Source organism: Ailuropoda melanoleuca, chromosome 7 (assembly GCF_002007445.2).
Source record: "Ailuropoda melanoleuca isolate Jingjing chromosome 7, ASM200744v2, whole genome shotgun sequence".
In the NCBI taxonomy this organism is placed as follows: domain Eukaryota; kingdom Metazoa; phylum Chordata; class Mammalia; order Carnivora; family Ursidae; genus Ailuropoda; species Ailuropoda melanoleuca.
The window spans coordinates 26,157,494-26,182,375 of NC_048224.1; the positions used below are offsets into that span (position 1 = coordinate 26,157,494).

General features: G+C 38.9%; 1 protein-coding gene across 3 annotated transcripts in view; it reads left to right on the top strand.

The window, feature by feature from the left end:
- MELK (maternal embryonic leucine zipper kinase) overlaps positions 1-24,882 on the top strand; it is a 90,487-nt gene that overhangs the window by 50,973 nt on the left and 14,632 nt on the right. For all 3 annotated transcript variants that reach the window (XM_019799308.2, XM_011224565.3, XM_034664126.1), the window contains 4 exons: positions 7,209-7,295; positions 14,661-14,792; positions 19,385-19,507; positions 23,503-23,734. In XM_019799308.2, the coding sequence (XP_019654867.1) occupies positions 7,209-7,295; positions 14,661-14,792; positions 19,385-19,507; positions 23,503-23,734 (574 nt within the window). The remainder of the gene's footprint in view (positions 1-7,208; positions 7,296-14,660; positions 14,793-19,384; positions 19,508-23,502; positions 23,735-24,882) is intronic.

The following is a 24,882-nucleotide window of genomic DNA, read 5'->3' on the forward strand; positions in this document are numbered from 1 at the left end:
AGAGTGGCTGCACTAGTTTGCATTCCCACCAACAGTGCAAGAGCATTCATTCGCCTTTCTCTACATCCTCACCAACACCTGTTGTTTCTTATGTTCTTGATTTTAGCCATACTGAAAGGTGTGAGGTGATAGGTCATTGTTGTAGTTTTGATTTGCATTTCCTGATGATGAGTGATGTTGAGCATCTTTTCATGTGTTTGTTGGCCATCTGTATGTCTTTGCAAAAATGTCTATTCATGTCTTCTGTCCATTTTTAATCAAATTATTCATCTTTTAGGTGTTGAGTAGGATAAGTTCTTTCTATATTTTGGATACTAACCCTTTATCAGATATATCATTTGCAAATATATTCTCCCATTCCATAGGTTGCCTTTAGTTTTGTTGATTGTTTCCTTCACTGCACGGCAGCTTTTTATTTTGATGTAGTTCCAATGGTTTATTTTTTATTTTATTTCCCTTGCCTCAGGAGACATAGCTAGAAAGAAGTTGCTGTGTCAAAAAAGTTACTGCCTGTGTTCTCTTCTAGGATTTTTATGGTTTCAGTTCTCACATTTAGGTCTGTAATCCATTTTTTAATTTATTTTTGTGTATCGTGTAAGAAAATGGGTCCAGTTTAATTCTTTTTCATGTTGCTGTCCAGATTTCTCAACATTTGTTGAAGAGACATTCTTTTTCCCATTGGATCTTCTTTCCTGCTTTGTTGAAGATTACTTGACTATATAATTGTGGATTCATTTCTGGGTTTTCTATTCTGTTCTATTGATCTATGTGTCTATCTCTGTGCCAGTACAATACTGTTTTGATTACTACAACTTTGTAATATAACTTGAGGTCCAGAATCATGATGCCTACAGCTTTGTTTTTCTTTTTCAAGGTTGCTTTGGCTACTTGGGGTCTTTTGTGGTTCCATACAAATTTTGGGGATTGTTTGTTCTAGCTCTGGGAAAAATGCTGTTGGTATTTTGTTAGGAATTACATTAAATGTGTAGATTGCTGTAGGTGGTATAGACATTTTAACAGTATTTATTCTTCCAATCCATGAACATGGAATGTCTGTCCATTTCTTTGTGTCATCTTTGATTTCTTTCATCAGTTTTTTATAGTTTTCAGAGTACAAGTCTTTTACCTCTTTCGTTAGGTTTATTCCTAGGTATCTCATTGTTTTTGGTACAATTGTAAATGGGATTGATTCCTTAATTTCTCTTTCTTCTGCTTCATTATTGATGACTAGAAATGCAGCAGATTTCTGTATATTGAATTTATATCCTGTGACTTTACTGAATTTGTGTATCAGTTCTAGCAGTTTTTTGGTGGACTCTTTTGGGTTTTCTACATAGAGTATCATGTTATTTGCAAATAGTGAAAGTTTTACTTCTTTCTTGACAATTTAGATGCCTTTTATTTCTTTTTGTTGTCTGATTGCTGTGGCTAAGACTTCTAGTATTATGTTGAATAAAAGTGATGAGTGTCGACATCCCTGTCTTGTTCCTGACCGTAGAGGAAAAGCTCTTAGTTTTTCCCCATTTAGGATGATATTAGCTGTGGGTTTTTCATATATGGCCTTTATTATGTTGAGCTATGTTTCCTCAAAACTTACTTTGTTGAGGGTTTTTATCATGAATGGATGTTGTAGTTTGTCAGAAGCTTTTTCTTCATCTATTGAAATGATTATATGGTCCTTATCCTTTCTCTTAGTGATGTGATATAGCATGTTGATTGATTTGTGAATATTGAACCAGTCTTCCAACCCAGGAATAAATCCTACTTGATTGTGATGAATGATTTTTTTTTAATGTATTGTTGGATTTGGTTTACTAGTATTTTTTTTTAATTTTCTAGTATTTTATTGAGAATTTTTGCATCTATGTTCATTGGGGGGATATTGGCCTGTAGTTCTCTTTTTTTAGTGGTGTCTTTATCTGGTTTTGGTATCAGGGTCATGCTGACCTCATAGAATGGATTTGGAAGTTTTCCTTCCTTTTCTTATTTTTTGGAGTAGTTTGAGAAGAACAGGTATTAACTCTTTTCTTTTCTTTTTTTTTTTTTAAGTATGCTCCACACCCAGCATGGAGCCTAACATGGGACTTGAACTCACAACCCTGAGATCAAGACCCGAGCTGAGATTGAGTCATATGCTTAACTGACTGAGCCACCCAGGCGCCCCTAACTCTTCTTTAAATGTTTGGTAGAATTTGCCTGTGAATCTGTCTGGTCCTGGACTTCTGTTTGTTGGAAGTTTTTTGATTACTAATTTAATTTCTTTTTTTTTTTTTTTTTAAAGATTTTATTTATTTATTTGACAGAGTTAGAGACAGCCAGCGAGAGAGGGAACACAAGCAGGGGGAGTGGGAGAGGAAGAAGCAGGCTTCATAGCAGAAGAGCCTGATGTGGGGCTCAATCCCACAATGCCGGGATCACGCCCTGAGCCGAAGGCAGACGCTTAACTGCTGTGCCACCCAGGCGCCCCACTAATTTAATTTCTTGGCTGGTTATTGGTCTGTTCAAGTTTTCTGTTTCTTCCTGTTTCAGTTTAGGTAGTTTATATGTTTCTAGGAACTCATCCATTTCTTTTAGGTTGTCCAATTTGTTGGCATATAGTTTTTCATAATAATCTTTTATAATTGTATTTCTGTGTTGTTGGTTATTTCCCCTTTCTCATTTGTGATTTTATTTATTTGGGTCCTTTCTCTTTTCTTTTTGATAAGTTTGACTAGAGTTTTATCAATTTTATTAATTGTTTTCAAAGAACCAGCTCCTGGTTTCATTGATCTGTTCTATTTTTTTTTTTAAGTTTCTGTATCATGTATTTCTTTTCTAATCTTTATTATTTCCTTCCCTCCGATGGCTTTAGGTTTCACTTGTTCTTCTTCTCGCTGCTTCAGCTGTAAGGTTAGGCTGTTGAGCCACAGTGTCATTCTAGCAACTAGCAATACTGAGCCTAAGAACAGCAGACTGTGCAGATGTGTGGACAGTGCAGTAGCAGGGCCAGGCAAGCTGGGATGTGTCCCTTGTGAGGTGGAGGGAGTGGGTGGTGCAAATGCCTGTGTTCAACCATTGGGGGTCATCATTTCTCCACGCGTGGGAGGGCTTTGCATGTCTTCTCAGCCATGATCCTAACAAGATAGGATACACTACTGCTTGCAGGAGAACAGAGGCCAAGATGAAGAAAGTCTCTGATTTCACCAACAAAAAAATTATTTTAAATTTGGGTGCAGTATAAAATAAATATATAGTTTTGAGTGTTCAAAAAGTATCTAATTTTCCTTATATCTCAGTATAATGATTGCTAATATTTATTGAATACTTAACTATAATTGAATAGTGTGCTATCATAGTAAGAACGCTCTATAGAGCCCTTAGGATTTTACCTTTAACAATCAGGTGCTACCCTATGGGCTTTGAGTTTTTAAATCTTTTAGCTCATTTAATCTTCATACCAACCCTCTGAAGTAGATACTGTTATTGTCTCCATTTTGCAGATGAAGCAACTGAGACACAGAATTGTAAAGTGACTTCCCCAAGGTCAAACAACTAGTAAGTGTAGAACCAGAATTTGAACCTAGACATAAGGGCTCCAGAATGTGATGGAGCTGACAGGTCAAGTAATTCAAATGTAGGGCGTGCAGCCTGTGTAGCTGTGGCCTTTCTGACGAGCATTGCTTGTCTGGTCTGTTAAAACAGCTGATGGAGCAGGGTTGTGGAGAGGTGGCATTGTGGTTTGGTAGAACAAACTCTGGGCTAGGAACGAAAAATGCCAGTCTTGGGCACATTGCAGGAACTTCTCCGAGTCTCCGTTTTCTCACTTCCAATATGGGTATTCTGATGTCAACCTCTTTTACGTATGTTTGGGTTATGTTTTGCCATTTATAGAATGCCTTTACGTGTTATGTCATTCATCTGTCTTGCCTGCGTTACAGTACTGCTTTGGGGATCAAATGAGTAGTATACAGGAATATAAGCAGTGATTGTTGCTTTTCAAAGTATTTGCTTTTCTCCCCTCGGTTTTCTGTTTCTTCAAGAGTGAATTATAAAAAATAATTCAGATTTACTTGGATATTTAATGTATAAGTGCTATTCTATAACTCTATGCATGATCTCCTTCTATCATTTTCACACATAGCTCTAGTACCCAAGTATTGTATCAAATAGAAGTTATATTCAGTTCTATTTTCTGCCCTACTGAACAGGAAATGTAGTAGGCACGGATAATCCAAAGTAATTGGCTAGCTTTTGGTATTCATTTTTGTACTTACTTTAACTTGAGTATGTGTGGCTGAGAATTCAGAATATAGATCTTCTTTGACTTAAGGGGTTACATCCCGATAAACCCATCGTAAGTTGAAAATATTGTAAGTCAAAAATGCATTTAATACACCTTACCTGCTGAACGGCGTAGCTTAGCCTGGCCTCCCTTAAGCATGCTCAGAACACTTACATGAGCCTACAGTTGGGCAAAATCATCTCACACAAAGCCTATTTTATAATGAAGTATTGAATATCTCATGTAACTTCTTGATTATTGTCCTGAAAGTAAAAAACGGAATGATCGTATGGGTACAGAATGGTTTTAAGTGTATTGGCTCTTTATTCTCATGATCACGTGGCTGACTGGGAGCTGCAGCTTGTTGCCCTGCCCAGCATTACAGGAGAGTATTACACTTTATATCATTAGCCTGGGAAAAGATCAAAATTCAAGATTTGTAGTATGATTTTTACTGAATGTGTATCACTTTTGCATCATGGTAAAGTTGAAATATTGTAAGTTGAACCGCTGTAAGTCTGGGACCTCTGTACTTAAAGTATTGAGTCTCTTTGGAAAACTCAGCTTGAGATAAGCCATACATTTCAGACTTTGGTGTCTTGTCCACCCCACTCTTTATCGTCTCCAGTTCAGGAGTCTAGCAAAGAAGCCAGCACCTTTTTCCTACCCTTCCTTCCTTTCCCACACACACCTTGTGGTAAAGGTACAAAGCAGAAGGCTAGGGAGAGAGAGAAAGGGCTTTTTTTGGTTTGTTTTTAGGAGAGTTACTTTTTTTTTTTTTTGCTACTTTTTTGTGAGAGAGAGCAAGAGAGAGCAGGTCAGGGGGAGGGGCAGCGGGAGAGGGAGAGTGAGAATCTTAAGCAGGCTCTACAAGTGCAGAGCCTGATGCGGGGCTCGATCTCATGACCCTGAGATCATGACCTGAACCTAAATCAAGAGTTGGACACTTAACCGACTGAGCCACCCATGTGCCCCTGTTTTTAGGAGAGTAACATTAAGATTATAGAGGGAACCCCAAAAATCTTCTCACTTGAGCAGTGGTTACGTCAACTGGTGTCAAAGAAGATGCCCAACTGGTGGTAAAGTGTCTGAGCTTCTGGGGTTGGGACCTTCCTAAAGAGGGAATCTACAGTAGGGGGAACTGCTAAGGTCAAAGCAACACAGTGAAAACTTATCTTAGCATTTTGGACTTTTATACAGTACCATTAGTATAAGCCTCTGTGGTCTCCACATTCTCCGTAATCCTTGAGGTTGTGCTTATACCAGCCAGTGATGCAGGTTGTTGTTTCTAGTGTTCCTCTATTTTCATGATGGCAGCGTGACTTTCTCTTCAATCCATTATTACAAATATCGTGTCCAGAACAAGGGGAGATTCATGATATTGCTCTGTTTTGTGGGGCAGACCTCTCCTGGCATATTATGTTTGGTTCTGAACACTTCACGCTGAGCACCAGTGACAACCTAGAGTGTGTGATCTAAAGAAAAGGCCAGAATGGTAAGGGGCGGTAGTCATTGAAATGGTGGTTAAAGGAACTGGAAAAGAGAAAACTTGGAGAGGAGAGGTTGTCTATAATAGGAATATTCAAATTCCTGAAAAGCTCTTACACCCAGGAGGAAGTAAAATTATGTCTGTTAATAAAAAGAGTTAACCATTTTTTGAGGGTCTACTCTGTTTAGGTGTTGTACTAGGCTCTCCACATATGTTACATGTATTGCAAGGCAGGTTCTATTTCAGTTGTACAGATGATGGAACTGAGGCTCCAAGACGTATAATAACCTACTCAAGGTCATACAGTTATTCAGTGATTTCACAATTCAAACCAAGGTCTTCCTAATTCCAAAGCCTGTTAGCTGTCAGATTGTACTGACCCTGAATGGAGATTGTAGGCAGACAGACCTAAAGGGGACAGGTGGGAGAACTAGCCATCCCAACTGTTGTGTTCTCGGGAAAGGAGGACTTAGGGCAGACATGAAAGATCACTTATTGGGGTTGTTGTGGAGAGAATTCATCATGGCAAAGATGACTTTATTTATTTTTTAATTATTTTCTAAATTATTTTTTAAAGATTTTATTTATTTGTTTGACACAGAGAGACAACCAGTGAGCAAGGGAACACAAGCAGGGGGAGTGGGAGAGGAAGAAGCAGTCTCCCAGCGGAGCAGTGAGCGCAATGCGGGGGGCTAGATCCCAGGACCCTGGGATTATGCCCTGAGCCGAAGGCAGACACTTAACGACTGAGCCACCCAGGCGCCCCGGCAAAGATGACTTTAAAATTACATTCCTTATGAGTCTCTTCCACTATGACTTTCTGAACTCCTGTTCCAGGTCCAGGCTAGGCCCCTTCTGCCTTTTGGTTCTCAATGATTCGTATTTGGTTCTCAGAACCTATTTCTGGCCCCTCATGCATGGATCTGAATACTTGGATAATTACTGTCCTTAAGCAAAATAAAACTTGTACAGAGGCTATCTCACTTTTTAAAATTGTACTTTGCTAGTACCCTCAGCATCATGAGGGCTCCTTGGATTGGTGCTAAACCCAAATGTAGCTTGAGGTGCACTGTGCTACAAGTCTGAGCCACTCTTTACCAGCCTGTTGTAGAGCCACTGACGTTAGTGCCTCGATAACTGTTCCTTGATGAAAATGCCATGCAGGTCTTACAGTGGGGAAGGAGGACAGAGTGCCTTGGGTACATAACGTAATTTTAACAATTAATCAGATGATGATGGGGTGTGAAGGGCTAGGCAAGAGCTCTTCTTGAACTGCTTATTGTCACCCGGTGATATCTTCAAAAATTATGGAGAATGTTTTTTCCTACTTAAGAATTTGACGAACTCATGTTTTTACAGGCTGATATTGATTTTACAAAGTAATTTTGCTAACTTTAAGATTTGAAAACAATATATTTTTAATTTTTTGTTAATGAAGTTTATAATATTTTTTTGTAGCTTATTCACCTTGATGAAGATTGTGTAACAGAACTTTCTGTTCACCACAGAAATAATCGGCAAACAATGGAGGATTTAATTTCATTGGTAAGAAATACAACATGAATTTGAGAATAATATTTTGTTTTATTCGTTATTTATATAATAAATGTACTGATAAAATACATTAAAATAGTATAGCATTTTTCAGACCTATGATTTTATCATCAGTGTTCATATTATATTTATGTGTGATTTTCACTCAATTCTTTTCTCATGTCTGCTGGATATCCTCTTAAAAATGACATTGATTAAAGAAGATTATAGTGGGGGGAAAAATGAAGAAACAGAAGAAACTATTCCACAGAGAATTGACAGAGTTCTGATTTTACTCCTTGAAATTCTCTAACATGGAACTGTGATTCTGCTATAGGAATAAGTAAATACAAAGCATTTTTCTTCTTACCTAAAAGCAACCCTGTAGCATCACATCATCCCTAAACTTATGAACCAAATACCAGGAAATCATTATCATGATTTCTGTGTTGGATTCTTTTAGCTTTTTCAGATACATAATCTATAGATTTTTTCCTAGAGATGGAGGCACTCACAGCTGACTCTGAGTATAATCTAATCTTCTAGGCAGGGATTGTGTCTAACTTTGCTCCTGGTTCAGTACTGTGTCTTTGATCATCTTCGATTTGTGTTTTTTCTCTTTTCTAGTTTGTAGGGTAATGGCTGTAAGCAAATTTTTTTTTAACTAACAAAGCTTTGCTAAGCCACAGTTCTTTTCAGTGAGGAGATATAAAGGATTTCTTTGAATGACATAATAAGCAAAGGTTCTGGAATGTATCTGGAAAACAGAATGAGAATTTAGTTTTTCATGAATAATGATTTTATTTTATTTTTTAAAAAAGATTTTATTTATTTGTGTGAGAGAGAGTGAGAGTATGAATGGGGGCGGGGAGAGACAGAGAAGTAGGGAGAAGCAGACTCCCCACTGAGCAGGGAACTCAACACAGGGCTAGATCCCAGGACCCCAAGATCATGACCCGAGCTGAAGACAGATGCTTAACCAACTGAACCACCCAGACACCTTAGATAATGTCTTTAAAGGAATGGCAAGAATTGGGAATTGTTGTAAGGTCTTTTATAATAAAAATTTGAAGTTTCCATTGAAGTAACTTTAGAAAAAAAATACAACTTTTTCTTTAGGACAATCTTTAATAGAAGATCATATTTCAGATACATAAGATTTCTTTTAAAATTTTTATTTTACAAGTTTTTAAACCCTTACAAAAGTAGAATGGTTTCACAGTGATCTTCATGTACTCATCATCCAGTTTCAACAGTTAATGACACTTTGCCAGTTTTATCTGTGTCCCAGCACCCTCTCCCATCTGCCCTTTCTAAGTAGGATATTTCAAAGCTAGTCCCAGACATCCTGTCCTTTTATTGAGAAAAAGTTTGGTGTGAGATCCACAGACTTAAAATCTGAATCTTTAAAGTAGTATACTTAGTGGGGCACCTGGATGGCTTGGTTGGGCATCCGGCTCTTGTTCTCAGCTCAGGTCTTTTTTTTTTTTTTAAGATTTTTTTTATTTATTTGACAGAGACAGCCAGCGAGAGAGGAAGCACAAGCAGGGGGAGTGGGAGAGGAAGAAGCAGGCTCCCAGTGGAGGAGCCTGATGTGGGGCTCGATCCCAGAACACCGGGATCACGCCCCGAGCCGAAGGCAGACCCTTAATGACTGCGCCACCCAGGTGCCCCTCAGCTCAGGTCTTGATCTTGGGGTCATGAGTTGGAGCCCCACATTGGAATTTCAAAAATTATTGAAAAAAATTTAGAATTTCAAGAACTATTGAAAAAAATTTCTTTAAATAGTACCCTTTATGTGATCTTTATATACAGTTTTCAAACTTGAAGTGAAATGGAAATAGGAATTGTTTACTTCTGATACAGAAAAAGTGAGTAATGAAGCATGATAGAAATTGTTTTCTGGTGTTAATCTCTCTAAAGATCTCAGTGATTCTAAAAGCTAGACATGAGCGACATCAAGAATGCTGTGAAGAAAGTAATAGTTTTTCTTCTTTTGTACTCTTCCCTCATTCTTAAATGCCTGTTTATACTTATTTTGCAGTCCTAGGGATGAGTAGGATACAGAGATTGTCAACCTTATCTGAACACTAGAGTCCCCTGGGTACTTGAAACTAATCCCAATGCCTAGGTCCCACCTCCAGAGATTATGATCTAATTGGTTTGTTGTGTGGCCTAAACATCAGAATTTTTAAAAGCTTCCCAAATGGTTGTAGTATGCAGCCAGGAGTTGAGAAGTACTCCTCTAAATCCAGGAGTTGAGAAGTACTCCTCTAAATCATTGCTATTCAGAGTATGTTCTGACCAGCAGCATTAGTATCACTTGGTGCTTGTCAGAAATGCAGACTCTTAGGCCCCACTTCAGACCTACTGAATTGAAATCTGCATCTTAGTAAAATCCCTAAGTGATTCATATGTACATTAAAGCTTGAGAAGCGTTGGTCGAAGTCCGTGGTTTTCAACTGGGAGTGACTTTACCTCTCGGGACATTTTTGGTTGTCACAACTGGGATGTGTATATGTGCTGATGGAGTCTAGTGGTTAGAGGCCAGGATTCTGCTAAATATCCCACAATGCACAGAACAGCCCTTCACAAGAAAGAATTATCCAGGCCAAATGTGAGTAGTGTTGAGGTTGAGAAATCTTGGTTTAGGAATTCTCAGAGAATTCACATTGGTCCTAAGTACTTTCCAGTTTAAATAGCCTCAGGGGACCCAGATTTGAGGTCATCTGTGGTCAGCTACACTTTTTCTGGCACTTTGGGAGCTTTGTGTTTATTTTGGGGGCTAGTTAGACAGGACAGGGAGAGATCAGTTTAGTGAGATCTATGCTGGTATGATGCTGCTGATCCTTGTGCAGAGAGAGAAACAATATTATTCTCAAATATTTAACTCCTAGAACTCCCATTTATATATTATACATGAGCACTTTAAAAAAATATTTATTTATTTATTTGAGAGAAAGAGCACGAGTGGGGGTAGGGGCAGAGGGACGGGGAGAAGCAGACTCCTACTGAGTGCAGAGCCTGACGCAGGGCCAGATGCAGGGCTGGATCCCAGGACCCTGAGATTATGACCTGGGCCAAAGTCAGACACTTAACTGACTAAGCCACCCAGGCGCCCCTATATGTGAGCACTTTACACTGTTTTTTATATGCAGAAGTTACAGTTTCATATGTGTTATGATTTCAAGCTATCTCATCGTAGCCCTCTTGAGACTCCCAGTAGTGGTGCTAGAGCTTCCTTCCGCCTGGTTGCTTTCCTTACTTTCCCGCTGTTCTTCCGGCTGTGGGTGGCTGTGAATTGTGGGAGCAGCCAGTCATCTGGTAGGGGGACTTCACTGAGAGTTACACATGCATTTGAGAACCTATTCAGACCAATCCCTTCCCCCACCCCTGCAGTGCAAATCCCCCTGTATTCTGGTGGCAGAAGTTTAAAGATTGAGGGCCTCGTGACCAAGGTCAGGGGAAGGATAGTGAGCCATTCCTCAATTTCTCAAATGCTCTGTACTGGTAACTGCCTGCCCTCAGCCCAGGTGCCCAGGCAGTTCTTTAACATGTAGCCTGTGTGAACAATAACTGAGGATTAAAAAAAAATTTTTTTTTTTTTTAAGAAATGGAACCTTCTTTATGATAGGTAAACCTATTGCTTTACTTTCAGATATTTGACTTTCAAAATAGGGAGCTGCTTAAAAGATAAGGGAGACATGGGTTGTGTTAGACTTGTGGACTAACGTCACCTGGAAGCGTAACTAATGTGCCTATTCATCTGTTATTGAACACAACTCCCTGTGTATCTAATTGTAATGAGTATAATGTGCAGTGGCTATGGCAAAAAAAGTTATTAAAAGGATCCTGTTTGCTTAGAGATAAAGAGGGCTTAGGGTTGTAAAACTCCTAGGCAGGTTTAGAAGACTCCATCTAAAATTGTCCAGGTATTGTTTACAATGCCTGGATTGTGCGATACTTTTGTTGATAAGCAAGTGGCAACTTGTTTCTAAGCCATTGTCTCTAATCAGTTTATGGCATCCCTTTGAAAAAGGTAGGACTGTCATACTGGAGAGTGATTGTGACTGCATAGTTTTTACCCAGTTCCCAAGTACCTTCTCTATGAAACTTTTTCTGTCCTTCCTTCCAACCCATCCTGTCTGGATTAAAGGCAACATTCTGTGATAATTTATCACAGTATTTTACACTTTTCCCACTGGATTGATAGGTCTGTTATATAGATTTCAAAGCGTACATGATGATAGTGGTCAACTAAAATATTAACTCATAAAATTTATTAATAAAAAGTTTTTATTTATACTTTTTTGGTAGTAGGCCTCTTTGGATCATGTGCCTTGTGGGGAGATACATGCATTAAATATTATTCAGTATTATTAAAATTTAACACTCTTGTAGGGTAGAGAGTCACCCAGTCTTATGAGCCCATTACTTAGAAACTTTCAGTTATACACAGTGGATTGAACAGATATGTTTACATCCAACACTTCCCTAAAACCTCACTAAAATAATAATAAAGCGATAAAAATAAAAAATTCACAAGAATGTTGAGAATAAAAGAAGAGACAAAAAGTAATGTCAATAAAATTTGGGGAGTTATAAAATACATAAGTGGCATCTGACATAGCATTTTAAGCTGAAAGCTAAGTGCCTGGAGTGGAAAAAGAAAATAAGCAAACTGATTAGAGCCCTAGGCTCTGGAAAGGCTTCGGAATCAGAGGTACTAGGAACCTCTGAAGTTAGGGAAGTAAGTAGGGTGGAAAACAGGAAGATTGGTTGAAAGTCTGTACTAGAAGCAGTTGGACCCCAGGTCCTTCCTCTACCTTGTGCTGCATGACAGCCACCTCTTCCTTAGCCCAGCAGGAGATGGGAGACATCGAACAAGAGGCACTTGTGTACCATACGCAGCTTGGGTAGGGGTGATGAGCCATTCTGAATGGACGCATGGACACATGCAGTCTTCATATTCATAGTGAACCACTATCCCTAACCACCTTCCCTATTCAACTGTGAGAATGCTGGAACCGGGACTTTATCCTGTTTGCAGTGGGGGTGGGGAAAATATTGGAAGATTCGATTCTAGGGAAAAGCCAAGAGAGAAGACCTACTATACCAATGATTGGGAGTTCAGATTCTTGTCTGTTTACCATAGAGAGAAGCTCCCAAGGCAATGAGCAGCCTCGAACTACATGGTCTTGAGTTAGCTGTGCTAGATAATTCTTTTTTAAATAGAGACAGGCAGCCAAAGATTACCAGACTTTTGAGGAAAGCCTCTAACGTGAAAATTAGAGATCAAAACAAATGGTGGGGGTTGTGATGGGGCGGAGGAGGGAAGGAAAAAAAGTAAAGATACTGAGAAATGAAAGATAATGCAGGAGTGGAAAAAAATGGCTAGAAATGGTAATTAATATTCTCAGAGATAAGAGAAGCTGTTTCTTTTTTTGCAATAGGAATAAGATAACTAAAAAGGAATATTTCAAGAGATAGCTCTTGAAAATTTAAGATATGACCACAGAAACGAAAAGCTTAGTAGAAATGATTGAAAGTAAAATTAAAGGAAAATCTCTCAAAAGTAGAATCTAAGGACAAAGAGATGCACAAATAGAAGAGAATGGGTAAGAAAGGTCCAACATACAAATAATAGAAGTTGCAGGCAGATAAAACAGAAGAAAGAAGGGAAGAAAGCATCAAAGAAATAATACAAGAAGAAATATTCCAGAACTGATGGTTTCTAAGTTAGTAGAACTGAGTTTTTAAGAATGAAGGGGCTTAGCCAGGGTTTGAAAATATGGATGAAAATAGATCTACACAAAGTGAAATTTCAGAAAACTGGGGGAAAGAGAATACCCAAAAAGTTTCTGGAGAAAAAAAAAGCCCCTAAAAGATCATAAAGAAGAGCTTGGAGTCAGAAAGACTTTGACTTTTTCAGTAGCTGTACTAGAAGTGAGAAGACCATGAAACAATGTTTTTGAAACTATGGAAAGTATTGTCATCCTAGAATTCTGTACTCAGCCCACCCAGAATCAAGTGTGAGGATGGAATGCAGTCATTTATCAGACATGCAGGATCTCACAAAATTTACCTCCCATTCATCCACCCTCAGGAAGTTGCTGGAGGATATATTCCACCAAAACAAGAAAGTAACCAAGAAAGAGGAATATTTAAGATCTGGGAAACTGGGGATACATTGTAGAATAGAGGTGAAGGGGGGCGCCTGGGTGGCTCAGTTGGTTAAGTGTCTACCTTCAGCTCAGGTCATGATCCCAGAGTCCTGGGATCGAGCCCCACATTGGGCTCCCTGCTTGGCAGAGACCCTTCTTCTCTTTTTTCCCTCTGCCCCTCCCCCTGCTCATGTACATGCTCTCTCTCTCCCTGCGTCAAATAAATAAATAAAATCTTTAAAAAATTAAAAAAAAATAATAGAGGTGAAGGGAATCCCTAGACTGACAGTTGAGTTGCAGGTTGAGAAAGAAGCTAGTCCAGAGTGGAGCATGGAATGCAGACATCAGGTGGCATGTTTCCAAAAGGGCCATGGAGGAGGGAACAGATTAGCCTGTGTGTGTGGACGTGCTGAGGGGAGGTGTAGAGTGCTGGGGAGTGTGGAATTGAATTAGTAAGACAAGTAACTGCCTCTTTTTTATTTTTAACTTCAGGAAAAACCAAGATACAAACGAAGGAAATGCAAGGGTAGCACCCCATGTGGTTTAGGTGCAATTCCATTCTGGTTGTTAAGATAGTAGAATATTTATCTACTCACTGAAGAATTCCTACTCTGAGTGCCCTCCCCATTGTCTGTTACCTCCCTTAGGTCCCCTGGGCACCTCCCTCCAGTCTTCCTTGAGACCCAGTGATTATAAGGTTAATAATTGTCATGGCAGGGGTGCCGCAGGACCCTACTCACCTCTCAGCCTCTGTTCTAACTGCATAAAGTCAGGGTACCAATGAAATATTTTGAACATTATCCCTACTCAGTTGTGAATACTAATTTACATAATCATGATAGTGTAAATATCGATTTAACTAAAAATTGTGATAAAATTATAATAGGGGGATGCAAGGAGGAAGAATGTATGGGGCAGGAAGGAGTTGTAGTAGAGCTAAATCCTTATTTTCCACACTAGGAAATTCGTAGATAATATCTGAATCTGAAAAAAAAATTTAAAGCTGTATAAGCAACATAGAAACATAGAAGAAATAGCTAAAAGTATTTAGAAGTGGTTCCCTCTGAGGAGTGGAAACTATGTGTGTGAGAGAGAGAGAGAGTTGGTACAGGGGATTGCTTTTTTTCTGAATGGAAAAAAATTAATGTAAAATAAAACGTTATTTCTAAAAACAACTTCAGTCTTCTAAACAACTTGATTTTCTTTTTTCCAGTGGCAGTATGATCACCTCACCGCTACCTATCTTCTGCTTCTAGCCAAGAAGGCTCGGGGGAAACCAGTTCGTTTAAGGCTTCCTTCTTTTTCCTGTGGACTAGCCAATACCACCCCAGTCACAAACATTAAGGTAAATGTTAGAACCTTTTTTTTTTAAGATTTTATTTATTTATTTGACAGAGAGAGAGCACAAGCAGGGGTAGTGGCAGGCAGAGGGAGAGAAATGTTAGAACCTTTTGTATGAACACCTGTTGCTCTTTTTTTAAAAGGGGGGGTAGAGGGGAGGGAGAATCTTTTTTTAAATTAATTTATTATATTTAGAGAGAGAGCACGTGCGTGTGGGGGGAGGGGCAGAGGGAGAGAATCTTCAAGCAGACTCCCCACTGAGCACGGAGCCCAACTCGGGGCTCAGTCTCACGACCCTTGAGATCATTACCTGAGCTGAAACCAAGTGTCATATGCTTAACAGACTGAGCCACCCATTCGCTCCAAACACCTACCGCTCTTGCGTTGTGCCTGCTCCATTCATGAGTGGATAAACCACTCGTGTCAGGGAAGCAGAGGCAAGACATTTTATGATTTAAATATTTTTGGTGAGGGGGAGGAAGAATAAAATAAAAATAAATAATTAAATAAATATTTTTGGTGAGGAAAATGGGAAGTTCTGAACTTGAACTCGAAATTTAAATGTTAACATGGCATTGAAATAATCCTCTCCTCCCCTCTGTTTTTCATAAAAGTAATTTCTAATTGTTGCAGGAAAATTTTCAGCCACAGATAAGCCAAGGAAAATAGAATTTATCTATGAACCTACCACGTATAGGTTTTATTTGTGTCTTTCCAGTCTTTTTTAGAATGCTTTATTTATATAATTCATGTATAGGCAAGTGCTTTTAAGAGATAACCATATTATTGGGTTGTGGATAAAAATTTTAAATATTGTTGGGACTAAGATTTCTGAAAGAGGATATACTTTATATGACATAAGATATTTTAATAACTATTTTGATACTCATTTATGTTGATTGTTTAGGTTTGTTTTGAGCAGTAGTTATAGCTCATGTAACTCAAATTCCTTGTATGAGTTTGTTGTAACCATATAATTTTCTTCTATTTTTTCCTTCTTTGTCTCATTTTCTTTGTCATGAGCATTTAGAATGGCGGAGAAGCTTTACATTTTTGGAAGCACCGTGTCATTCCTAAGAGTTCACATTAGTCTCTATCTTCTGTCTGATTCTTTGTTATCTAAAATTCTGCCTTCCAAATCCTTTGCTGGCTGGGTGTGGAACTTTGTGATCTAATAAGTCTTCCCTTCAATTAATTTAGGTTGCAATTTAAGTTATTCTTGCAGTAGGAAATTGTACTTCTATTACTCTCAGAGAGAGGTAGTTAGCTCTCTTTACAGAATCCAGTATAGCCCAAATGACTGTGTAGGTGAGGTGATTTTATTTCTTTAGGTCTCAAAACTCTGTTGGGGAAAAAAAAAAAGCCACGTTTTTCCTGATCTTGTGTTGAATCTCCCTCTGACCCCCCTGAATTCCTTTACTGCTTCATGTAGATCTCTCTTTTTGGCACTTGTCAATCATGTGCTGCAGGTATAGGGGATCTTGTGTTCTTCCCAGACCCTGCCAGTCCCTTCTTCCCTCCCTAGTTGATGTTTTGACCTAACTAAGCACTAAAAGTGGCTATTATGTAAAGGAATCTCTGAAGTGAGATAATGTCATTCCTGGGTTGGTTTTCTAGTCTGTTCTTGGAGAGTTTTATTGCATTGGTGAATACCCCATATCCAGACAGATTTTTTACCTTTGGACTTTATGAGTAGTCCTGTCACTCATCCTGCCCACATTGCCAGACCCTTTAAACTCTCAGATTGAAGTGAATACGTTTAGGTCCAGGAGGACACAAAACCATGAACTCTGTTTCTGATCAAGGTAGTTTCAGAAAGGAATTAGTTAAGTCTGTACTATAAGTGGATTATATATAAATTATGTATATTAAATTACAATAAACTTTTAAAATAAGCTTCGGCTAAATTTTTATATTTATGACACCTTAGTTAACAGGCCTGAGACATTTTCCTAAACCATTGAATTTTCTTACATCTGGATTGGCCTAATCTCAATTCATCTGCTTATAACAATTATGAAGTATTCAAATGGAAAAGATCTGGGAAGATACTTACTCTTCTCTTTCAACTAATGAGCATTGACCCTGGTCATGTAATTATTTAGGCATTTATGTTATTTAATCAATTTTTATGATAGGTAGACATTTTAGTGACAAAAAAATGGAGCAGAAATCAAATTTTGGGTTGTTCTCTGATTTTATGTAAATCATTGAAACTTGAAACAAGGTTCCTTTGTACTATTCTCCCCCTTAATAGAATCCCTCTTTTTCTCTGGGGTGTTATTTATAAGCAAGTAGGTAATCCTGAACTATTAATCAATGGATGGCATTTTCAGAGAAACAATAATATAGTCTGATCCAAGAATCACAAAAGGCTATATCATCAACATATCATTAGCATTTTCAGGCCTATGCTTGGTCTATAACAGTTAAGTTGAGGCAAGACGTAAAGATAACACTACACTGGAGTAATCGATGATGGATGCCAATAAGGAGCTAGAAGTGTGCTCTAGTGGCTTTAGGAAGGGAGTGATCACCATAGGTGACCCAAACTGGATATACAGTCAAGTCTAGAAGAAATGGAAAAGAAGGAACACAGTATTCAGGGAAGGATAAATAAATTAGCAAAATCTCAGGCACCTAAATGTGCTTTTGGGTCACCAGACTTTGGTTAAGATGGAGAGGTCAAGTAGGGGAAAAGTGAGAGGAAGAGAAGGAGGAAGTGAGGTGGAAGGGTAGGCGAGATCTAGGTTGTAGAGAACCTTGAAATGCCATGTGAGAAGGGTTAGACTTTATGCTATAGGTAATGGGAGCCACTGATTTTTGAACAAGATAGGATAAGTCACCGACATGACTGTAATTTAGAAAAATTTATCCAGACTTGTTCAGTTAGGGATGTATGTGCTGTTACTCCCTTCTGCAGTGCCCATGACAGCCATTATTCACACAACACTGTTCTTTTCCCCACTGAAGCTAGATTTAGCTTTAGTATTTTTCTCCACCTAGCACTCCATGTAGCTAGTTCTAGTTCATGATAATTGGAGAACTCTGTCATTTCTGGCTGAGAGGGTGGAAACATTGGTGGCACAGACCATAGCATCTGTTTGAATAGTTCAGGTCTGAGAAGATGTGTCCATGAATTAGAGCGATAGCAGTGGGACTGGAAAGTAAATGATGAGGTAAGAGGAATTCAAGCAAAACTGTCTGGACAGCTTAACTCGATGTTGAGGGGAAGGGAAGGAGGGAGAAATAAAAAATCCGATTATACTCCATAGTCTTAGGATTTAGGGTGTGTCTAGTATACCCTTAGTTTGTAGAGGGGGAAGAATGAAGGAAGATAAATGACTGGTGGTATTGTTAGCACAGGACCCCAAATATCCTTTTCCTAGGAGATCTTTCATGAAGCTAGTTTGTTCCTTGGAGAAATTGCTACATACTCTGCATGTACTTACAATGAAGATATCTATATTTCTTTTTTTAAAAAGATTGTATTTATTCATTTGAGAGAAAGAGAGAAAGGCAGAGAGAACACAAGTGGGGGTAGAGGCAGAGTGAGAGGGAGAAGCAGACTCCCCGCCGAGCAGGGAGCCCGATAAGGGGCTTGATCCCAGGACCCCAAGATCATGACCTGAGCGGAAGGCAGACACTTAACCATCTGAGCCACCCAGGCGCCCCAAAGAAACCTGTATTTCAAAGTCATTTCCCTTCTGTTTTCTACTTTGTCAGAGCCTTTTTTCTTTCTTTCTTTTCTTTCTTTCTTTCTTTCTTTCTTTCTTTCTTTCTTTCTTTCTTTCTTTCTTTCTTTCTTTTCTTTTCCTTTCCTTTCCTTTCCTTTCCTTTCCTTTCCTTTCCTTTCCTTTCCTTTCCTTTCCTTTTCTTTTCCTTTCTTTTCTTTTCTTTCTTATCTATTAAAAAGATTTTATTTATTTATGTGACAGAGAAACAGCCAGCGAGAGAGGGAACACAGCAGGGGGAGTGGGAGAGGAAGAAGCAGGCTCCCAGCGGAGGAGCCCTATGTGGGACTCGATCCTGGAACGCCGGGATCAAGCCCTGAGCCGAAGGCAAACGCTTAACGACTGCGCTACCCAGGCGCCCCAGAGCCTTTCTTTTTTAAAGGATTTATTTATTTATTTGAGAGGGGGGCAGGGGCAGAGGAAAGGGGAGAGAGAGAATCCTGAAGCAGACTCCCGCTGAGCACAGAGCCCAACTCAGGTCTTGATCCCAGGGTCCTGAGATCAGGACCTGAGCCGAAATCAAGAGTCGAATGCTTAACCGACAGAGCCACCCAGGGGCCCTGTCAGAGCTTTTTATTTGTTATTTGTCTGGTGTTATAGTGATTATCTGATAATAACCTAAATAGTGTGGCATATAATGTAAAAATATTCCAAGACACATTGTTTGAGGGTCAGAGATTCTCCTATGTAATAATTTGTATTAGCATTTTTTGGCTTATTTTCTGTCCTGGATGGTGAGCTCCTTCAATATACGATCTCCGCTTTGTTTCTGCTTCCTGGGCCTCGCCCTGTGCCTCAAGCATACGCTTTTAACAATTGAATCATGATGGTGTTGTCTCTAAGTTCTTTTGTATTTCAATAGTCAAAGAATCTGAGTCTAGAAGATATGACAACAAGTGATGAAAACTATGTGGCTGGATTGATAGACCCTGGCTGGTGTGGAGACAGCTCAGCAGCAGGTGCGGCCACTCCTCAGACACCACAGGTTAGTTACTTGTATTACTGTTAAAAGCAGTGTATGTTGTCTTAGTGATAAAAACATCTAGACTTGAATGTGAGTATGTGTAGTAGCTGCATGTTATATGTAATATTGTGTGTGTGCTTTCAAATTTAATGAATTCCTAAGCATTTAATGAGAGATGTTGGAATATGAATGAAAGGGAAGCCAGTTATTTCCAGGTTGAAGAAAGCCAAGATTCCATTTTGGAGCACTTTACTGCTCCTCTTTTTGCTTTTCTTGTCTTTTGTTATCTCCTTCCCTCCCTCCCCCTCCTTCCCCTCCTTTTCCTCCCTCCCCTCTCCCATTCCAAAAACGAGGTATAGCTTACATGTAGTTAATTATTCACCATTTTAGTGTACAATTCTGTGTGTTTTGACAAATGTATACAGCCATGTAACCGCCATCAAAATCAGGAACAGTTCTGTTGCCCCCCCCCCAAATTCTCATGCTTCTTTGCAGTCAACTCCGTAGTACCCCTGACTCAGAGAAGCACTGATTTGTTTTCTTTTCCTTTTGATAATCTTTTTTTTTTTTTTTTAAATCTTACTTGGTATTTGTTGAACTTATTGGATGTACAGTGAATGAAATTCCTCCGCTCTCTGTGAGGGGGCCACTCCTTCCTACAGCAGTGAAATACAGGAGTAGGTGTGCATGGTTCTGCTCAGGAACTCACACTAGAGCCTTAAATCCAGAGTTTTTACTGGGGGCTGGTTGCACAGGCTCTCTTTGTCGGTGTAATCAGCCATAATCACAGAAACTCTAGACTGCTAGAGGGAATGCTGGTGTTCATCATAAATCACACTGCTTGTAGTCTGTACCATCTGGTACAGCAGGGATCAGTGCCCCAGCTGTACAAACAGACTTATCCCAACAGTGTTGGGAACTTCCTAAAAAGCCGAGTTCCCAGCTTCCAGCTGGGACCTGCTATGCCAACTCTTTTACGCAGCAAGGCCCGTTACATACGTGCAAGAGTCCTACTGTGTGTATACTTAGGAGAGGAATGAGTATCTTCAACCTTACAGCCAATTTTCCCCCCAAAGTGGTTGTATTAATTATACTTCAACCAGCAGACGTGTATTCCCATTGCTCCACATATTTATTAATACCTGATATTTTTAGCTATTTAATATTTTAATATTTAATATTTAAATATTTTCTAATCTGGTGAGTACAAAGTTATGTCTCCACTGTTGAAAAGTCCATTCTTTCACCACCAGATCTACAGTGGTACTTCGATCATATATCAAGTCGTTATAGGAGTGTGTCTGCTTATGGGCTATGTTTTGTTTTATTGGNGGCTCGATCCCATAACGCCGGGATCACGCCCTGAGCCGAAGGCAGACGCTTAACCGCTGTGCCACCCAGGCGCCCCTTATTGGTTTATTTTCACCGATACTACACTTCTTAATTAATTTTATAATTGTTCTTCTATCTGGTTGGCCAATTTCCTCCCATCTTATTCTTCTTTAGGCTATTCTTTTCCCTTTGCATTTCCATATACATTTTAGAATCATTTTGACAAATTTCACATACACTCAAAAATTGAAATTACATTGAGTTTAAGATTCAGCTTGGGAAAAATTGAAATCTGGACCCTCAAATCCCCCTATCCATAAACATAGTACATCTCTTGATTTATTAGGCTTTAGATAATGACTTTCAATGAATTTTTATAAATTTCCCCAGGAAGATCTATATTTTTTATTAGATTTATTCCTAAGTACTCTTGTTTTTTTTATTGCTATTGGGAATGGTAGGTTTTTAAAAATCACATTTTCTGTTACTGGTGTATAGATATGAAATTGATTTTTGTGTATTGATCTTAATTCAACAACTTTCCTAAACTCTTAAATTATTTTGATGTGTTGTTTGTTTGTTTGTTTGTGTTTTTGAGAGAGAGTGTGTGAGCTGGGGGTGGAGGTTGGAAGAGGGGCAGAGGAAGAGAATCTTAAGCAGACTTGTGCTGAGCGGGGAGCCCAGTGCAGGGCTTGATCTCACAACCCTGAGATCACAACCTGAGCCATAACCAGGAGTCAGAGGCTTAACCAACTGAACCACCCAGGCTCCCCTGTCTGTATATTTTTTGAGTGTTCTGTGTAGAAAAGTGTATCATCTATGGATGGCAGTTTTGTTTTTTCCTTTCTAATTCTTATGCCTTTAATATCCTTTCTTTTATTACTACACTTAGTAGGCCTAACAATATAGCAGCCACTCTGTGTTCCTCCCAATTATAAAAAAAATGCTGCTTTTATCATTAAATATGATGTTTGTTCTGTCTCACTTTCCATCTTACAACCTTCCCCTTCCCCCTCTCCTCAACTTTTTCTCCTTCTCCCCTCGTCATTCTTCCTCTCTCTTCACTGCACCTCCCGCCTCTTATTTTTCATGTTCAGACATGTTTTTCATTTAGACCTGTTTGCTAAGATTTGTTTAAAAATCATGAATCCCTGTTACAGAAAACAAATTAGATAAAATTTACCTACTGAGATAATCATCTGTTTTTGTTCCTTTCATTAGTTAATGTGGTCTGTTATATGTTATATCAATACTTTTGATGTTAAAACAGTCTTTACATATTCTTTACATAAGTCCAGTTTACTATTTTTTAATACATTGCTGAGTTTAGTTTACAAAAATTTGTTTAGAATTTTTGCTTCTATGTTCTTAAATGAAATTGGCCTGTAACTTTTTGTCTTCTGAAAATTTTAATTTTATTATTATAGAAGTAATACATGGATACGTTCATCCTGCAAAACATTCAAACAATATAGAACAATGTTGAAGAATGAGTGAAAGGCTTTCTTCTCCTTTTCTTGCATTCCATCCCATTTTGTATTAGTCTTATCTGATTTTGGTATTGTGATTATATTAGTCTTCCAAAATGAATTAGGATGTGTTCCTTTTTTATTCTCTGGAATAGTTTTTTAAGAGCTAGGGATTATATTTTCCTTGAATGCAAGTAAGACCGTGCAGGTAGTATGAATTTGGTCCCCAAACCGTTGTGAAATTACAGATTATTAAAGGAGACGTTTGCTTTTCTAGAGCCAAGGCCAGGGCAGACACATTTTTGTACCAAACTCCTTTCCAGGGTAGATTTGTATTTAACTCATCCTTTCATTTTAGTTATAGCCCCTCCTGGCTCTTCTTGAGAGCTTTGGTTCTAGGTCTAACGCTTCCATGGCTGTTAAAACCCACACTGTCAGTTACCCGAGACAGTAGGTAGATGCCCTTAGATCAGCGGACAGTTTCAGCCTTCGTTACATCTCTGGATTCACGCGCCTCTTTTTAGTTTGGACTCTGAGGATTTTCCTTACGTTTGTGGCAAGCTCAACCATAAATTCAAAAGGATTAAAAAATATTTTGTGTCCAACATTTCTGTTAGAGTATTTTAACACAGTTTTTCTGCTCTAATCATTGACTAATTACATATTAGAGACAAACCGTGGCAATCTAGGCATGGGAAACAATTCTTAGGTATTTATTTGTGGCCATTCTCAGTATTGCCTGAGATCTGGGTATGTTTGATTTAACATTTAACCTGAAACATGTTGAAATGATGTGTCAGTAGAACAGACTAAAGTGATCTACATGTACTAAAGAGAACTGAAGGGCACTTGGGTGGCTCAGTCGGTTAAGCATCTGCCTTTGGCTCAAGTCATGATCCCAGAGTCCCGGGTTGGAGTCCCACATCAGGCTCCCTGCTCAGTGGGGAGTCTGCTTCTCCCTCAGCCCTTCACCCTGCTCCTGCTCTCTCTCTCTCTTGCTCTCCCTTTCAAATAAATAAATAAAATCTTTAAAAAAAAATAATAGAACTAAATACTACATTTTCAAATTTCCTGATGTTGCCAATAATATCCTTTTGAGAGTATTTCATTTTAGTAAAAATGGTGCAAGGTAATCTGCAAATGATTAAGGCATGTTGTAGAGAAATTGACTTTTCTTCGTCAGTGTACTTTATCCAGGAACTTTTTTTTTTCCAGTTTGCCAAGCGTTGGACAGAATCAAATGGTCTGGAATCTAAATCATTAACTCCAGTATTATGCAGAGCATCTGCCAATAAATTAAAGAACAAAGAGAATGTATATACGCCTAAATCTGCTGTAAAGGATGACAACTGCTTTGTATTTCCTGAGCCAAAGACTCCAGTTAATAAGAACCAGTATAAGAGAGAAATCCTCTCTACACCAAATCATGACACTACACCCTCAAAAGGTATTTGCTATGGGGACTAATCAGTGGTAAAATACTTTAAATTCCATTTTTCTTACCATCTAAATAAACGTATAACAGGTCAGACATTAATAGCATTGCTCTCAGGAATTTCTGTTTTATTATCATATGTTATTTGCATTGGTTGAAATGAAAGCATTTTAGTCAACTTCTAATTTTTCTTAAGTGATATTTTTTCTTTTTTTTTCTTTTTTTTTACATATATAGAGTTGAATTATAGCATCACAGAATGTCAAAGCCAAAAGGCAAGTTAGAGCTCATTTCTTCCACCTGCCTTTTTCACAGCTGAAGAACCTGAGACTCAGAGGAGTGATTTGCCCAAGGTCATAGGTCCAGGTTTAGACTTTGCCTTCTCTTTTGCCCCCACTTACCATGGCTAAAGCTAGAGTCTCTTCTGAGCTCTTCTTACTCATGTGGATCTCCAGTTCTGGTATCTGATTCTGCTCTTGCCCATATCCCAGCAGACAGGAGAGACCTGTGTTGTCCTTCTAGATATCTAGATCTATATCCAGTTATTACAACTTTCTCATTGCCCTTGGTTTCCTCGTCAGCTCAGTCATCACCAATTATGTAAGCTGTTTCCTTTATGACACCTCAGTGTTTTCTTGCTGGCCTCATTTGAGCACATTCTGTTTTGTCAATGTGTCTCTTAAGAGTCACTGAGCCCAGTGTTCGTACTGGGTCTCATCAGGATTGGACTGTAAGTGTCGTGAGAGTAGAGATCCTGTCTGCCAAGTTCATTGCAGCATGATAGAGTATGTAGTAGGGGCCATGTTTATTGTCTGGTACATAGTAGGTGCCCAATGCCTAGTGTATGGTAGGGCCATATTTATTGAATGAAGGGGTGAATAAATTAGAGCCTGAGGGGTTTTATTTACCATGATATCGTCTATGTCACTTTAAAAAATGACCCCTAAACATTTTTGGCCTTTTATCCAGCAATCGTGACCTACTGTTTTGCTTTGTTTTGTTTTTTGAGAGAGACAGTGCGCATGTGTGAGTGGGGAGAGGCAGAGGGAGAAGGGGAGAGAATCTCAAGCAGGCTCCACACTCAGCACAGAGCCCAATGTGGGGTTCAGTCTCATGGCCCTGAGATCATGACCTGGGCCAAAATCAAGAGTCAGAGGCTT